The 19035-nt window shown below is 40.6% G+C and overlaps 1 protein-coding gene and 2 non-coding genes across 3 annotated transcripts; 2 read left to right on the top strand and 1 right to left on the bottom strand.

Annotated features, from left to right (window-relative positions):
• Positions 1-504: 504 nt before the first annotated feature.
• LOC112742814 (uncharacterized) lies at positions 505-882 on the bottom strand. The gene has a single exon (XM_025792052.1). The coding sequence runs from the start codon at positions 880-882 to the stop codon at positions 505-507; it is 378 nt and encodes a 125-aa protein (XP_025647837.1).
• A 12931-nt stretch (positions 883-13813) lies between these two features.
• On the top strand, positions 13814-13921 carry LOC112745628 (small nucleolar RNA R71). Its single transcript, XR_003173546.1, has one exon. It is a non-coding gene; the product is annotated as a small nucleolar RNA R71 (small nucleolar RNA).
• A 4583-nt stretch (positions 13922-18504) lies between these two features.
• Positions 18505-18612, top strand: LOC112745325 (small nucleolar RNA R71). The gene has a single exon (XR_003173260.1). It is a non-coding gene; the product is annotated as a small nucleolar RNA R71 (small nucleolar RNA).
• The last annotated feature ends 423 nt before the right edge of the window (positions 18613-19035 follow it).

The following is a 19035-nucleotide window of genomic DNA, read 5'->3' on the forward strand; positions in this document are numbered from 1 at the left end:
TAGCCGTGCGCTTGGTTTACTGATTTCCACAGGGATGACCACATCGACCTCGTATGTAAGCCAAAAAGGAATCACCCCGATGGAAGACTGTGGCGTTGTCCTATAAGACCATAAGACTGATGCTAGCTCGTCTGCCTAACATCCCTTTCTCTGATCCAGGCGCTTTTTCAGTCCATTGAGAAAGATCTTGTTCGCCGCCTTGACTTTGCTCTAGGGATGCTCCATTGAGGAAAACTTCTGTTTGATTCCTAACCCATATAAGAACTCTCCAGACTTCCTGTCAGCAAACTGTGTCCCATTATCCGAGATCACGGTCTCTGGAATTCCAAACCTAGATATTACCTGTCTCCACAAGAACTTTCGACAATTTGCTGACAATATGCTGGCTAACGGCTCCTTTTCCACCCACTTGGTGTAGTAAACGATGGCCACTATGAGATACTTTACTTGCCCTGGGGCCATCGGGAACGACCCCAAGAGATCGACTTCCCATTGGGAAAAGGGTTAGGAGGCCAACATGGAACTCAGCTCCTCTGCTGGAGCCTTGTGAAAGTTCGCATTCTCTTGACACTTCTTGCATTTCTTTACAAGTTCTTGGGCATCCACCATCATGGAAGGCCAATAATACCCGGCTCTCACGAGCTTCCTTGCTAGTGCCTTCCTTCCGATGTGATGGCCACAACAACACCCCTCATGGACTTCACTTATAAAGTAGTCTATCTGGTCAGGAAGTAGGCACTTCAGCAAGGGTTGGTTGAGTCCCCGTTTGTACAGTTGCCCGTGTATTACTGCATATTTGGAAGCTTCTCTCCTTATGACTTTGGCTTCTTTTTTGTCTTCAGGAAGCACCCCATCTTCCAGGAAATGGTGAATTGGGTCCATCCATGAGGGAGGGTTTAGCACTTGGGTCACACAAAGGGTCACCGATGGCTCCTTTACTAATTCTTGGATTAAGAATCAGTTTCCCGTGCCAGGTTTCGTGCTTGCTAGCTTAGACAGGAGGTCAGCTCTGGCGTTCCTCTCCCTGTGTACATGCTGAACTGCCACTTCTTCAAAACGCTCACATAACATGTTCACTATCTCCAAGTATTTTTGCAGTAAAAGGTCTCTTTCTTGGTAGGTTCCATTAACTTGAGAAGTTACAACTTGCGAGTCGCTGTTGACTTCGACCCTTGTTGCTCCGACCTCTTTAAATAAGGTCAAGCCCCTTATCAAGGCCTCGTACTCAGCCTGATTATTAGAGATTGGGAACTCAAATTTAATTGACTACTCATAGGTCACACCTTCCGAGCTTTCCAGAATGATCCCGGCTCCTTCGGATGCCTAGTTGGATACTCTAGCGATGTGGAACTTCCATCGTATGCCTGAGTATCCAGAAGAATCCCCAGTTACTTCTACCAAAAAATCTGCCATCGCCTGAACCTTGATTGCATGTCAAGGCTTGTATTGGATGTTGTACTGAGATAACTCTATCGCCCATGCCATCATGCGGCCTTCTAGGTCAGGTTTCTGCAAAATTTGGCAGATGGCTTGGTCAGTTTTCAGCTTGATCGGGTGACTTTGGAAGTACTATCTTAACCTCCAGGAGGAGATTAATAAAGCATAGGCTAGCTTTTCCAACTTGGTGTACCTAAGCTCCGCCCCCTAGAGCATCTTGCTGATGAAGTACATAGGTTGCTGGAATTTGTCTTTTTCTCGAATCAGGACAGCCGCCATGGCCTCCTCCATTACGGGTAGATAAAGGTACAGGGTCTCTCCTGCTTTCGACTTCTCGAGAACTGGTGGTTCTGACAGAATCTTCTTGAAATGGTTGAAGGCTTCCTCGTATGCTGGGGTCCAGTCAAAGGCTATTCCCTTTTTCATTAGATTGAAAGAGGGAGGGCCTTTGCTGCCGATGCTCCGAAGAAACGGGACAAAGTCGTAAGCCTATCGTCAAATCTTTGTACGTCCTTAACACAGCCTGGGCTTGTCATTCAAAGGATGGCTTCGCATTTGTCTAGGTTGGCTTCAACCCCCCTCTGTGTGATCATAAAGCCCAGAACCTTTTCTACCTCCATAGTGAAACACGCATTTCAAATTGTTCAACCTCATGTTGTGCTTTCGGAACGACTTGAAGACGGCTTTGAGGTCAGCAACTAGGTTGCCTGGCTCGGCTGTCTTAACCAAGACATCGTCAACATACACTTTGACCGTTTTGCCGATAAGATCCTTGAAGACCATACTCATCATCCTATGGTAGGTGTATCCCGAGTACGCGTCCATGAAGCTTAGAAATCGGTACCTCACAGCTGTGTCTACTAGGGCATCAATGTTCAGGAGAGGGAAAGAGTCTTTTGGGCATGCTTTACTAAAATCTGAGTAAACCACACATATTCTCCACCTCCCGTTGGCCTTCTTGACAAGGGCTACATTGGAGAGCCACGTCGAGTATTCTAATTCCCTTTTAAAGCTGACTTCTAACAAGCTGGCCATTTGTTTGGCCACCATGTTAGCTCTCTCGGGCGACATTTTCCTTCGCCGTTGTGCTACTGGCTTAGCGTCTGGTTTCATAGCCAGGCAGTGCGACATGAAATCGGGGTTCACCCCTAGTATGTTGGCTGGGGTCTAGGCGAACAAGTGGCCATTTGCTCTGACGGCCTCGATGAGAGGTTCCTTTAATTCATGGAGGAGATTTCGGTTAATGAAAGTGAACTTGTCCTCCGTGTCTCCCACTCGGAACTTCTCTAGGTCTCCCTGAGGCTCTGGCTTCGGCTTATCGTCAATCCTTGCGTCGAAATCCACTAGGAACACTCTGGCTGCCTCTTTTGAATTCTTCCTCAATGAGAGACTGGCATTGTTGCAACCGACCGTCGTTTCCAAGTCTTCTCGGATGGAACCTATGGATCCGCTATCCGTCACATACTACATTATCAAGAACTTCGTATATATGACAGCTGAGAACTCCTTGATGGTTCTCCTTCCCAAGATGATATTATAGGCAGTAAAGTCCCTCAGGACCACAAACTTTACCATTACTAACCTTTTGCTCTCTTTGATTCCAACACAGATAGGGAGTGCAATTAACCTGTCAGACCTTATATAGTTATCACCCAAACCAACGACCCCTTGTTGGTGGGTTCTAAGGTCGGTTTCTTTGAGCCCTAGGGCATCAAACACATTCCTGAACATAATGTTCGAGTAAGCTCCGCTGTCTACTTGGATTCATTTGACCAGGCCAGTTCGAATCATTGCTGTGATCACCATGGGTGGGTTCTTGGGGAGTTCGTAGCACCATCGATCTTCTAGGCCGAAAGATATATCAGGAAGCTCCATGGATTTAGCCTTTGGATTTCACGAGGAGATGGCTAGGACTTTAGCATCCTTTCTTGTTGCTGACTTCGACTTGGGTCGTGCATCTCTCCCACCACCACATTAATGACTACGGTTGGGGCATTGTTAGTATTCTCGAAGGACCCTTGCCTTAGCTTTACAGCTCGGCTGCGATCCTCCTCAGACCGTTCACGCTCTCTCCTTCTTGGTTCTCATATAAACTGTGAGACTTGGTCATCTTGCCCTCCCGAATGGCTTGCTCAAGAGCATCCTTCAGATTGAAGCAGTCTTGAGTTTTATGTCCAAAACCCTTATGATAGTCACAGTAGAGGCTTTTCTTTCCTCTTGTCCTATCTTTCAACTTTCAGGGTTTTGACATGATGACCTTGTCTACAATTTGCTGGTAAACTTCCATGATAGGTGCCGTGAGAGGGGTATAATTAGTGAACTTGCCTACTCGGGAAAACGGCTTATACGGCTTGCCTGCCGTTCCTTCCTTCGGCGTCCCCTTTGATTTTTCCGCATACCCGGGGTGACGAGCTGGCAGGTTGGGTGGCTGCAATTTATTGGCCGCCACCACTTGACTGACCTCTTCATCATTGATATACTCCCTCGCCATATTTTGGATTTCTCCCATGGTCCACACGGTCTTGGTGGTAAGGTGATTTCTAAAGTCTTCATTCAACAAGTTCGCTACACATTCATCATTGAATCGGTCGACAAATTTCCTCATCGACTTGCTAGCCCGTTGGGTGACCCCCAACAGGTCAATTGGGTGCTTAGCTTTGGCTATATGTGTGATGAACTGCGCCAAGAAACTGCGGAAAATATCCGCAAAAGTCATAATGAACTCTTGCGAGAGCGCATTAAACCATCGTATCGTGGGAACTGCCAGAGTTACCAGGAAAGCTCCGCACCTGATGGCATCGCCAACACCCTCCAGGTTCATCCTGGCCTCAAAAGCCGTTAGATGTTCTTAGGGGTCCTTCGTCCTGTCTTGCCTCATGTCTGTGGGCTTGTCGAAGTTTTTCGGTAGCCAGACCTTAAAGATCGAGGGGTGGAAAGGGGTTGCATCCATAATGATGGGGTCCCATCGCTTCCTTCCTCTCTTTCTCTCCTGGTCTGCCCGCAGCCTTCCGACCTAACATGGGTAGAATCAGATCGAGCCTCAGTTCGTTCTTGTCTGCTGTCCCTCCTGGGGCTTCTCCCTTGGTCTTCCGATCTCTTTGTGGAAGATCGGGTGCGGGACAGGCTAGGGCAAGAGTCTTTGCTGAGTTCAGGACGGTAACAGTCTCTCGCCGCTAGCTCCTTTTCTAGATTTTGCACTCGGTGTTGGAGTTCCTGCATGATCTTTGAGTTGTCATTGCCCGTACCACCAAACGGGCGTCTTTTGGGAGATCTGGAGGGGGTCGCTCCTACGAAACCTTGGTCTCGAGTGTTCTTCAGAGGAGGCTGCAGAGCCTACCCTTCTTCTCAAGCAGGGTCCCTCCTCCTCTCGTACTTCTTCCACGTGGGGGAATAGCTCCATCCTCGCCCCAGGACCTCACAGACGGCACCAATGTTCGGTGGCTCGAGTGTTTTGTGTAAACCCCAGGTAATTAGTTAATAATTAACTAATAAATTAATCATTAATCAATGAAATAAAAAAATTAAGTTTTATAGTTTAATGAAGTAGAAATAATTAGAATATGAATTATGACACTAATTTTAAAAGTTTTGGCCCAAAATTGGGCCGAACAGGCCAAACCAGTTGAACCGGGCCCAACCCATTCACATCATTTAATTGACTTCGGCCTTCTTGTCCCTTTCCATACTCTGTTTACACTGGGAAGAAGCAAGGTAAGAAAACCCTTAGTATAACCCACTTCCATTTTTCAATTCCACGTAACTTTCAATTCGGAGTGCCGATTGAGGTGCCGTTAGTGACCACACGTTTGTCTCAGAATTCTCTACAAAGCCCACTAACCAATTCGGTAAGAAATTCAATATTTCCCACCTAGATGTTTCCTCTTTAGTTTTGAATATATATGAGCTTTGGAATTGAGAATTTTACGATTTTGATGTTTTAGGAATGAATCAGCTAGCAAAAATTGTTGGTCTTATTCATTTGAGCCATAGGTAAGGTAAAGAACTCTTATTTCTTTGTGAATTTTCAATTTAGTGAACTCTATGATGATTATAGTGATATTGTGTGAATTAGATTGTGTTCTTATTGATTTGGAGTTCAATTAGGCGGTTTGGAATGAAATTCAGGTGATTAAGCTTGAGGAATTGACATTTAGAAGCTTAGAGCTTGAGAAAGAAGAGGTTTTTGAGGTGTTCTGAGTTTAGGGAGAATCGGCCAAAGCATGGTTTTGGTTTCTCGTAGATAAAATATAATGTAACGTGAAAACTAAGGCTAGAAGGCCATAAGATAGAAATGAACTGAATAAGTTATTGATAGATTATGTATATGGTATACTGGTACATGAAATTGTGTTCTCTAACAATGGCGCCAAAAACTTGGTACGCACAATCTTAATCTCAACTCTTTTTCACAACTCCGCTTAACTAACCAGCAAGTGCACTGGGTCGTCCAAGTAATAAACCTTACGTGAGTAAGGGTCGATCCCACGGAGATTGTTGGCTTGAAGCAAGCTATGGTTATATTGTAAATCTCAGTTAGGCAGATTCAAATGGTTATGGGAATTAAAATATAAATAAAATATTAAATAAGATAGAAGTACTTATGTAATTCATTGGTGGGATTTCAGATAAGCGTATAGAGATGCTTGTTGCTTCGGAATCTCTGCTTTTCTACTGTCTTCATCCAATCATTCATACTCCTTTCCATGGCAAGCTATATATTGGGGGATCACCGTTGTCAATGGCTACTGTCCGTCCTCTCAGTGAAAATGGTCCAAATGCGCTGTCACCGCACGGCTAATCATCTGTCGGTTCTCACTCATGTTGGAATAGGATACATTGATCCTTTTGCGTCTGTCACTATGCCCAACACTGGCGAGTTTGAAGCTCGTCATAGTCATCCCTTCCCAGATCCTACTCGGAATACCACAGACAAGGTTTAGACTTTTCGGATCTCAAGAATGACCACCAATAATTTTAGCCTATACCACGAAGACTCTGATCTCATGGAATTGAAGGCTCGGTTGTCAGGAGAGACAATCAAACACATGGACCAGGAATCCAAGAGATATGCATTCAAGCTTGTTTTCATGTAGAACGGAAGTGTTTGTCAGGCACGCGTTCATAAGAGAGAATGGTGATGAGTGTCACTTGATCATCACATTCATCATGTTCTTGTGTGCGAATGAATATCTTAGAATAAGAATAAGCTTGAATTGAATAGAAAAATAATAGTACTTTGCATTAATTCATGAGGAACAGCAGAGCTCTACACCTTAATCTATGAGGTGTAGAAACTCCACCGTTGAAAATACATAAGTGATAATGGTCCAGGCATGGCCGAGTGGTCAGCCCCCAAAACGTGATCAAAGATAAAGATGATCTAAATGTTCATTCTCTAATATGAAATAAATCACTAAAAGTAGTTTTTATACTAAACTAGTCACTAGGGTTTACAGAAAATGAGTAACAAAATGCAGATAGTGCAAAAATCCACTTCTAGGGCCCACTTGGTGTGTGCTTGGGCTGAGCATTGAAGCTTTCATGTGTAGAGACTCTTCTTGGAGTTAAATTCTAGCTTTAGTGCTAGTTTGGGCGTTTAACTCCAGCTTTTATGCCAGTTCTGGCGTTTAACGCCAGAATAGGGTAGAAAGTTGGCGTTCAAACGCCAGTTTGCGTTATCAAAACTCGGACAAAGTATGGACTATTATATATTTCTGGAAAGCCAAGGATGTATACTTTCCAACGCAATTAAGAGCGCGCCAATTGGGTTTCTGTAGCTCCAGAAAATCCATTTCGAGTGCAGGGAGGTCAGAATCCAACAGCATCTGCAGTCCTTTTTCAGCCTCTGAATCAGATTTTTGCTTAGGTCCCTCAATTTCAGCTAGAAAATACCTGAAATCATAGAAAAACACACAAACTCATAGTAAAGTCCAGAAATGTGAATTTTTCTTAAAAACTGATAAAAATATACTAGGAAGTAGCTAGATCCTACTAAAAACTACCTAAAAACAATGCCAAAAAGTGTATAAATTATCTGCTCATCACAACACCAAACTTAAATTTTTGCTTGTCCCCAAGCAACTAAAAATCAAATAGGATAAAAAGAAGAGAATATACTACAAATTCCAAAATATCAATGAAAATTAGCTCCAATTAGACGAGTGGGACTAGTAGCTTTTTGCCTCTGAACAGTTTTGGTATCTCACTTTATCCTTTGAAGTTCAGAATGATTGGCATCTATAGGAGCTCAGAATTTAGATAGTGTTATTGATTCTCCTAGTTCAGTATGTTGATTCTTGAACACAGCTACTTTATGAGTCTTGGCCGTGGCCCTAAGCACTTTGTTTTCCAGTATTACCACCGGATACATAAATGCCATAGATACATAACTGGGTGAACCTTTTCAGATTGTGACTCAACTTTGCTAGAGTCCCCTATTAGAGGTGTCCATGGTTCTTAAGCACACTCTTTTTGCTTTGGATCACGACTTTAACCGCTCAGTCTCAAGCTTTTCACTTGACACCTTCACACCACAAGCACATGGTTAGGGACAGCTTGGTTTAGCCGCTTAGGCCATGATTTTATTCCTTTGGGCCCTCCAATCCATTAATGCTCAAAGCATTGGATCCTTTTTATTTTACCCTTGCCTTTTGGTTTAAAGAGCTATTGACTTTTTCTGCTTGCTTTTTCTTTTCTTTCTTTCTCTTTTTTTTTTTTTGCATTTTCTTTTTTTTTCTTTTTTTTTCTACAAGCTTTTCACTACTTTTTCTTGCTTCAAGAATAAATTTTATGATTTTTCAGATTTTCAATAACATTTCTCTTTTTTCATTATTCTTTCAAGAGCCAACAATTTTAACATTCATAAACAACAAATTCAAAAATATGCACTGTTCAAGCATTCATTCAGAAAACAAGAGGTATTGCTACCACATCAAAATAATTAAACTAATTTCAAGATAGAATTCGAAACTATGTACTTCTTGTTCTTTTGTAATTAAAACATTTTTCATTTAAGAAAGGTGATGGATTCATAGAACATTCATAGCTTTAAGGCATAGACACTAAGATACTAATGATCATGTAATAAGGACACAAATATAAATAAAACATAAAGCATGAAAAATAGAAAATAAAGAGCAAGAAAATTAAAGAACGGGTCCACCTTAGTGATGGCTACTAGTTCTTCCTTTTGAAGATCTTATGGAGTGCTTGAGCTCCTCAATGTCTCTTCCTTGCCTTTGTTGCTCCTCCCTCATAGCTCTTCGGTCTTCTCAATTGAACCGGTTTGCCTCTTGAGTCACTTTTCCATTGAGCTCCTTCCACGCATATGTCCATGAGAACTTGGTCCAACCTTTGATCAAAGTTGACCCTTCTAGTGTAGGGGCATGCGTTTTCTTGCATCATTGGCAAGTTGAATGCCAACCTTACATTTTCCGGACTGAAATCTAAGTATTTCCCCTGAACCATTGTAAGCCAATTCTTTGGATTCGGGTTCATACTTTGATCATTGTTCCTAGTGATCCATGCGTTTGCATAGAACTCTTGAACCATTAAGATTCTGACTTATTGAATAGGATTGGAGAGAACTTCCCATCCTCTTCTTCTAATCTCATGTCGGATCTCAGGATACTCACTCCTTTTGAGCTTGAAAGGGACCTCAGGGATCACCTTCTTCTTGGCCACAACTTCATAAAAGTGGTCTTGATGGACCTTTGAGATGAATCTCTCCATCTCCCATGACTCGAAGGTGGAAGCTTTTGCCTTCCCTTTCCTCTTTTTTAGAGGTTTCTCCGGCCTTAGGTGCCATAAATGGTTATAGGAAAACAAAAGCAATGCTTTTACCACACCAAACTTAAAGTGTTTGCTCGTCCTCGAGCAAAGAAGAAAGAATAAAGGAGAGAAGAAGAAAATGGAGGAGATGGGGGGTGAGGGTAAGTTCGGTCAAGGGGGTATAAGGTGTTTGTGATGTGTGAAATTGAAGGAGTGATGAGGGGTATATATAGGAGTGGGGGGAGGTTTGGTTCGTGTATTTGGGGTTGGGTTTGGGAGGGAAAAAGAGTTTTAAATTTGAAGGTAGGTGGTGTTTTGGAGAAAAGTGAATGAGGTAATTGGTGAAGAGTATTTAAGGAAGAGGGTGAGATTTGATAGGTGAAGGGTATTTGGGGAAGAGTGTTATAAAAAGGTGTAAAGAGGAGAGAAGAAGAGGTGGGGTAGGTGGGGATCCTGTGGGATCCACAGATCCTGAGAGGTGAAGGACTTAGCATCCCTGCTCCATTTAGGCGTGCAAAATGCCCTTAGAGTGCAATCCTGGCGTTAAACGCCAGATTGCTGCTTGTTTCTGGTGTTTAACGCCAGCTTTTCTCCCTTTCTTGGCATTTAACGCCAACTTGGTGCCTATTTCTGGTGTTAAACGCCCAGAATAGTGCCAGACTGGGCATTTAACGCCCATTCTGCTATTCTTACTGGCGTTTAAATGCCAGTAAGCTCTTCCTCCAGGGTGAGCTATTTTTAATACTATTTTTCATTCTATTTTTGATTTTTCAGTTGTTTTTGTGACTTCATATGATCATCAACCTAAAGAAAACATAAAATAACAATAGAAAATAAATAGATATAATTAAATAACATTGGGTTGCCTCCCAATAAGCGCTTCTTTAATGTCAATAGCTTGACAGTGAGCTCTCATGGAGCCTTATAGATAATCAGAGCAGGGTTGGAACCTCTCAACACCAAACTTAGAGTTTGGTTGTGGCCTCTCAACACTAAACTTAGAGTTTGGTTATGACCTCCCAACACCAAACTTAGAGTTTGAATGTGGGGGTTTTGTTTGACTCTGTATTGAGAGAAGCATTTTATGCTTCCTCTCCATGGTTACAGAAGGAGAACCTTGAGTGTTGAATACAAGGTAGTCCTCATTCAACTTAAGGTAATCACAGCTTTTGCTGTGGCTAGAAAGGGTCTGCCAAGGATGATGGATTCATCCTCATCCTTCCCAGTGTTTAGGATTATGAAATCAGCAGGGGTGTAAAGGCCTTCAACCTTCACTAGCACGTCCTCTACTAGTTCGTAAGCTTGTTTCATTGATTTGTCTTCCATCTCTAGTGAGATTCTTGTAGCTTGTACCTCAAAGATTCCCAGTTTCTCCATTACAGAGAGTGGCATGAGGTTTATCCCTGACCCCAGGTCACATAGAGCCTTCTCAAAGGTCATGGTGCCTATGGTACAAGGTATGAAGAATTTTCTAGGATCTGGTTTCTTTTGAGGTAATGTCTGCCTCATTAATGAATTCAGTTCATTGGTGAACAAGGGGGGTTCATCCTCCCAAGTCTCAGTACCAAATAACTTGGCATTCAGCTTTATGATTGCTCCTAGATATTTAGCAACTTACTCTTCAGTGATGTCTTCATCCTCTTCAGAGGAAGAATATTCATCAGAGCTCATGAATGGCAGAAAGAAGTTCAATGGAATCTTTATGGTCTCTGTATGAGCCTCAGATTCCTTTGGTTCCTCAAAGGGAAACTCCTTTCTATCCAGAGGACGTCCCATGAGGCTTTTCTCATTGGGACTCATGTCCTCCTCACTCTCTCCAGGTTCGGCCATGTTGGTCATGGTTATGGCCTTGCACCCTCTCTTGGGATTTTCTTCTGTATTACTTGGGAGAGTACTGGGAGGAGTTTCAGTAATCTTCTTACTCAGCTGACCCACCTGTGCCTCCAAATTTCTAATTGAGGACCTTGTTTCATTCATGAAGCTTAGTGTGGTCTTGGATATATCAGAGACTATGGTTGCCAGGCCAGAATGGCTCTGTTCAGAATTCTCTGTCTGTTGCTGAGAAGATGATGGAAAAGGCTTGCTATTGCTAAACCTATTTTTTCCACCATTATTATTGAAGCCTTGTTGAGGCTTCTGTTGGTCCTTTGGTGCACGAAATTGTGATCTCAGGCAACGGCGCCAGAAACTATGTACGCACGTCTTAATAAATCGTTTTTCATTCACAACTTCGATACAACTAACCAGCAAGTGCACTGGGTCGTCCAAGTAATAAACCTTACGTGAGTAAGGGTCGATCCCACGGAGATCGTCGGTATGAAGCAAGCTATGGTCACCTTGTAAATCTCAGTCAGGCGGATATAAAATAGTTATGGAGTTTTCAAACATAAATAATAAATAGATAGAAAACAAGGATAGAAACACTTATGTATATCATTGGTGAGAATTTCAGATAAGTGTATAGAGATGCTTTCATTCCTCTGAACCTCTGCTTTCCTGCTGTCTTCATCCAATCAGTCTTACTCCTTTCCATGGCTGGCTTTATGTAAGGACATCATCGTTGTCAATGGCTAATTTTAATCCTCTCTGGAAAATGGTCCGATGCGCTGTCACTGCATGGCTAATTGTCTGGAGGCATCAACCTTGCCAATGGCTGCATCCTATCCTCTTGTGAAAATGGTCCAAATGCTCTGTCACAGCACGGCTAATCATCTGAGGTTCTCGATCATACTGGAATAGGATTCACCCTCCTTTTGCGTCTGTCACTACGCCCAGCACTCGCGAGTTTGAAGTTCGTCACAGTCATTCAATCCCAGAGTCCTACTCGGAATACCACAGACAAGGTTTAGACTTTCCGGACTCTCATGAATGCCGCCATCAATCTAGCTTATACCACGAAGATTCTGATTAAGAGATCCAAGAGATACTCATTCAATCTAAGGTGGAACGGAAGTGGTTGTCAGGCACGCGTTCGTGGGGGAATGATGATGATTGTCATGTTCATCACATTTAGGTTGAAGTGTGAATGAATATCTTAGAAGCGGAATAAGTTGAATTGAATAGAAAAACAGTAGTACTTTGCATTAATCTTTGAGGAACAGCAGAGCTCCACACCTTAATCTATGGAGTGCAGAAACTCTACCGTATAAAAATACATAAGTGATAATGGTTCAGGCATGGCCGAATGGCCAGCCCCCATGAAAGTCTAAGATAGCATAAAACTAATCAAAGATGATCCGAAGATCATAAGATGTCTAATACAATAGTAAAAAGTCCTATTTATAATAAACTAGCTACTAGGGTTTACAGAAGTAAGTAATTGATGCATAAATCCACTTCCGGAGCCCACTTGGTGTGTGCTTGGGCTGAGCTTGAATGTTACACGTGTAGAGGTCAATCTTGGAGTTGAACGCCAGTTTGTAACGTATTTCTGGTGTTCAACTCTGGCTTGTGACGTGTTTCTGGCGTTTAACTCCAGACAGCAGCGTGGAACTGGCGTTCAACGCCCTTTTACGTCGTCTAAAATCGGCCAAAGTATGGACTATTATATATTGCTGGAAAGCCCTGGATGTCTACTTTCCAACACAATTGGAAGCGCGCCAGTTTGAGGTTTGTAGCGCCAGAAAATCCACTTTGAGTGCAGGGAGGTCAGAATCCAACAGCATCAGCAGTCCTTCTTCAACCTTTGAATCTGATTTTTGCTCAAGTCCCTCAATTTCAGCCAGAAAATATCTGAAATCACAGAAAAACACACAAACTCATAGTAAAGTCCAGAAATATGAATTTAACATAAAAACTAATGAAAACATCCCTAAAAGTAACTAGATTCTACTAAAAACATACTAAAAACAATGCCAAAAAGCGTATAAATTATCCGCTCAGATTCTTCTGTATTGCTTGGGAGAGTACTAGGAGGGATTTCAGTGATCCTTTTACTCAGCTGGCCTACTTGTGCCTCTAAATTTCTAATGGAGGACCTTGTTTCATTCATGAAACTTACAGTGGCCTTAGATAGATCAGAGACTAAGTTTGCTAAATTAGAGGTATTCTGTTCAGAGTTCTCTGTCTGTTGCTGAGTGGATGATGGAAAAGGTTTACTATTGTTAAACTTATGTCTTCCACCATTATTAAAGCCTTGTTGAGGTTTTTGTTGATCCTTCCATGAGAAATTTGGATGATTTCTCCATGATGGATTATAGGTGTTTCCATAAGGTTCACCCATGTAATTCACCTCTGCTATTGCAGGGTTTTCAGGATCATAAGCTTCTTTTTCAGAAGATGCCTCTTGAGTACTGTTGGATGCAGCTTGCATTCCATTCAGACTCTGAGAAATCATATTAACTTGCTGAGTCAATATTTTATTCTGAGCCAGTATGCCATTCAGAGTATCAATTTCAAGAACTCCCTTCTTCATAGGCGTCCCATTACTCACAGGATTCCTCTCAGAAGTGTACATGAACTGGTTATTAGCAACCATGTCAATGAGTTCTTGAGCTTCTGCAGGCATTTTCTTTAGGGGAATGGATCCACCTACAGAAGTATCCAATGACATTTTAGCCAATTCAGATAGACCATCATAGAATATATCCAGGATGGTCCATTCTGAAAGCATGTCAGAAGGACACTTTTTGGTCAGTTCTTTGTATCTCTCCCAAGCTTCATAGAGGGATTCACCTTCTTTCTATCTGAAGGTTTGAACGTCCACTCTAAGTTTACTCAGCTTTTGAGGAGGAAAGAACTTGGCTAAGAAAGCCTTGACCAGCTTATCCCAAGAGTTCAGGCTATCTTTGGGTTGAGAGTCCAACCATATTCTAGCTCTGTCTCTCACAGCAAAAGGGAAAAGCATGAGCCTGTAGACTTCAGGATCTACTCCATTAGTCTTAACAGTATCACAGATTTGCAAGAATTCAAGTAAGAACTGAAAGGGATCTTCAGATGGAAGTCCATGAAACTTGCAGTTCTGCTGCATCAGAAAAACTAGCTGAGGTTTCAGCTCAAAATTGTTTGCTCCAATGGTAGGGATGGAGATGCTTCTTCCATGTAAATTGGAATTTGGTGCAGTAAAGTCACCAAGCATCCTCCTTGCATTATTATTATTTTCGGCTGCCATCTCCTCTTCTTGTTCGAAAATTTTTGAAAGGTGCTTGCTGGATTGTTGTAATTTAGCTTCTCTTAGTTTCCTCTTCAGAGTCCTTTCAGGTTCTGGATCTACTTCAACAAGAATATTCTTGTCCTTGCTCCTGCTCATATGAAAAAGAGGGACAGAAAAATAATAATAATAGGGGTTCTTTTTACCACAGTATAGAGGTCCCTGTGTGAGTAGAAGAAAAGAAGAAGAAAAAAAATTCGAACACAGATGGAAGAGGCGGTTCGAATTTGGGTGAGATGAAGTGTTAGTAGATGAATAAATGAATAGAAGGAGATAAGAGAGAGAGAGAATTTTCAAAAATAATTTTTGAAAAAGAGTTAGTGATTTTCGAAAATAGTTTTTGAAAAAGGTTAGTAATTTTTCGAAAATTAAAATAAAAAATTAAAATAATTAGTTAATTAAAAAGAAATTTTGAAAAAGAGGGAAGATATTTTCGAAAATTAGAGAGAGAGAGGGAGTTAGTTAGGTAGTTTTGAAAAGGATTAGAAACAAACAAAAAGTTAGTTAGTTAGTTGAAACAAATGTGAAAATCAATTTTTGAAAAGATAAGATAAGAAGTTAGAAAAGATATTTTAAAATCAAATTTTTGAAAAAGATATGATTTTGAAAAAGATAAGATAAAAAGATATTTTTGAAAAGATATGATTGAAATTAGTTTTGAAAAATATTTGATTTTTAAAATCACAATTAATGACTTGATTCACAAGAAATCACAAGATATGATTCTAGAACTCAAAGTTTGAATCTTTCTTAACAAGCAAGTAACAAACTTGAAATTTTTGAATCAAAACATTAATTGATGATGTTATTTTCGAAAATTAGGAGATAAAAATAAGAAAAAGATTTTTGAAAAATATTTTTAAAATTTTCGAAAATAAATAAGAAAAATGAAAAAGATTTGATTTTTGAAAAAGATTTTGAAAAAGATAAGATTTTTAAATTGAAAATTTGATTTGACTCATAAAAATAACTAGATTTTAAAAAGTTTTGAAAAAGTCAACTCAAATTTTCGAAATTTATGAGTGAAAAAAGGGAAAGATTTTTTTTGATTTTTGAATTTTTAATGATGAGAGGGAAAAACATGAAAAAGACTCAATGCATGAAAATTTTGGATCAAAATAATGAATGCATGCAAGAATGCTATGAATGTCAAGATGAACACCAAGAACACTTTGAATGTCAAGATGAACATCAAGAACATATTTTTGAAAAATTTTTAATGCAAAGAAAACATGCAAGACACCAAACTTAAAAATTTTTCATGTATAGACACTATGAATGCAAGAATGCATATGAAAAACAAGAAAAGACACAAAACATGAAAACATTAAGATCAAACAAGAAGACTTACCAAGAACAACTTGAAGATCATGAAGAACACTATGAATGCATGAATTTTTCGAAAAATGCAAGATGAATATGCAATTGACACCAAACTTTCAACTTGACTCAAGACTCAAACAAGAAACATGAAATATTTTTTATTTTTATGATTTTATTAAATTTTTTTTATGTTTCGAAAATTAATGTGAAAAAGAAAAATAAGGATTCCAAAATTTTTAATATGAATTCCAGGAATCTTGCACTCTTATTCTAAAGCTCCAATCTGAGGGTTAGGCATGGCTTAATAGCCAGCCAAGCTTTAGTATGTAACTCAGACATGCCACAGCTGACATACCCTTTGGAAGCCCCTATCCAAAAGAATTAGACATGGCTTTACAGCCAGCCAGGCTTCAACATGCTTCATGAAACTCTAGAATTCATTCTTAAAAATTCTGAAGAAAAATATATTTTTGAAAATATTTATTTTATTTTTTCGAAAACAGATGAGAAATTTTTTTTGAAAGATTTTTGAAAAATTTTTGAAAATAAAACAAAAAGAAAATTACCTAATCTGAGCAACAAGATGAACCGTCAGTTGTCCAAACTCGAACAATCCCCGGCAACGGCGCCAAAAACTTGGTGCACGAAATTGTGATCTCAGGCAACGGCGCCAGAAACTCTGTACGCACGTCTTAATAAATCGTTTTTCATTCACAACTTCGATACAACTAACCAGCAAGTGCACTGGGTCGTCCAAGTAATAAACCTTACGTGAGTAAGGGTCGATCCCACGGAGATTGTCGGTATGAAGCAAGCTATGGTCACCTTCTAAATCTCAGTCAAGCGGATATAAAATAGTTATGGAGTTTGTGAACATAAATAATAAATAGATAGAAAACAAGGATAGAAACACTTATGTATATCATTGGTGAGAATTTCAGATAAGTGTATAGAGATGCTTTCGTTCCTCTGAACCTCTACTTTCCTGCTGTCTTCATCCAATCAGTCTTACTCCTTTCCATGGCTGGCTTTATGTAAGGACATCACCGTTGTCAATGGCTAATTTTAATCCTCTCTGGAAAATGGTCCGATGCGCTGTCACTGCATGGCTAATCGTCTGGAGGCATCACCCTTGCCAATGGCTGCATCCTATCCTCTTGTGAAAATGGTCCAAATGCTCTGTCACAGCACGGCTAATCATCTGAGGTTCTCGATCATACTGGAATAGGATTCACCCTCCTTTTGCGTCTGTCACTACGCCCAGCACTCGCGAGTTTGAAGTTCGTCACAGTCATTCAATCCCAGAGTCCTACACGGAATACCACATACGAGGTTTAGACTTTCCGGACTCTCATGAATGCCGCCATCAATCTAGCTTATACCACGAAGATTCTGATTAAGAGATCCAAGAGATACTCATTCAATCTAAGGTGGAATGGAAGTGGTTGTCAGGCACGCGTTCGTGGGGGAATGATGATGATTGTCACGTTCATCACATTCAGGTTGAAGTGCGAATGAATATCTTAGAAGCGGAATAAGTTGAATTGAATAGAAAAACAGTAGTACTTTGCATTAATCTTTGAGGAACAGCAGAGCTCCACACCTTAATCTATGGAGTGCAGAAACTCTACCGTATGAAAATACATAAGTGATAATGGTTCAGGCATGGCCAAATGGCCAGCCCCCATGAAAGTCTAAGATAGCATAAAACTGATCAAAGATGATCCGAAGATCATAAGATGTCTAATACAATAGTAAAAAGTCCTATTTATAATAAACTAGCTACTAGGGTTTACAGAATTAAGTAATTGATGCATAAATCCACTTCCGGAGCCCACTTGGTGTGTGCTTGGGCTGAGCTTGAATGTTACACGTGTAGAGGTCAATCTTGGAGTTGAACGCCAGTTTGTAACGTATTTCTGGTGTTCAACTCTGGCTTGTGACGTGTTTCTGGCGTTTAACTCCAGACAGCAGCGTGGAACTGGCGTTCAACGCCCTTTTACGTCGTCTAAACGCAGCCAAAGTATGGACTATTATATATTGCTGGAAAGCCCTGGATGTCTACTTTTCAAAGCAATTAAAAGCGCGCCATTTTTAGTTTTGTAGCTCCAGAAAATCCACTTTGAGTGCAGGGAGGTCAGAATCCAACAACATCAGCAGTCCTTCTTCAACCTCTGAATCTGATTTTTGCTCAAGTCCCTCAATTTCAGCCAGAAAATACCTGAAATCATAGAAAAACACACAATCTCATAGTAAAGTCCAGAAATGTGAATTTAACATAAAAACTAATGAAAGCATCCCTAAAAGTAACTAGATTCTACTAAAAACATAGTAAAAACAATGCCAAAAAGCGTATAAATTATCCGCTCATCATCCTTCCATGAGAAATTTGGATGATTTCTCCATGAAGGATTATAGGTGTTTCCATAGGGTTCTCCTATGTAATTCACCCCTGCCATTGCAGGGCTCTCAAGATCATAAGCTTCTTCTTCCGAAGATTCTTCTTTAGTACTGTTGGATGCAGCTTGCAATCCATTCAGACTCTGAGAAATCATATTGACTTGCTGAGTCAATATTTTATTCTGAGCCAATATGGCATTCAGAGTATCAATTTCAAGAACTCCTTTCTTCTGAGTTGTCCCATTATTCACAGGATTCCTTTCAGAAGTGTACATGAATTGGTTATTTGTAACCATTTTAATGAGTTCCTGAGCTTCTTCAGGCATCTTCTTCAGATGAAGAGATCCACCAGTAGAGTTGTCCAATGACATCTTGGACAGTTCAGACAGACCATCATAGAATATGCATATGATGCTCCATTCTGAAAGCATACCAGAAGGACACCTTCTGATCAATTTCTTGTATCTTTCCCAAGCTTCATAGAGGGATTCGCCTTCCTTCTGTCTAAAGGTTTGGAATTCTACTCTAAGCTTACTCAATTTTTGAGGTGGAAAGAACTTTGCCAAGAAGGCATTGACCAGCTTTTCCCAAGAGTTCAGGCTGTCCTTAGGTTGTGAGTCCAACCATGTCCTAGCTCTGTCTCTTACAGCAAAAGGGAAAAGCATAAATTTATAGACCTCAGGGTCAACCCCATGAGTCTTAACAGTGTCATAGATTTGCAAGAATTCAGCTAAAAATTGATGAGGATCTTCCAATGGAAGTCCATGATACTTGCAATTCTGCTGCATTAGAGAAACTAATTGAGGCTTAAGCTCAAAGTTGTTTGCTCCAATTGCAGGAATTGAGATGCTCCTTCCACAGAAGTCAGAAGATGGTGAAATAAAGTCACCAAGCATCTTCTTTGCATCTCCACCATTGTTATTGGGTTTGGCCATGTTTGTTTTGTCTGCTTCCTT

The sequence above is a fragment of the Arachis hypogaea genome, chromosome 14, assembly GCF_003086295.3.
Source record: "Arachis hypogaea cultivar Tifrunner chromosome 14, arahy.Tifrunner.gnm2.J5K5, whole genome shotgun sequence".
NCBI classification, from domain to species: Eukaryota; Viridiplantae; Streptophyta; class Magnoliopsida; order Fabales; family Fabaceae; genus Arachis; species Arachis hypogaea.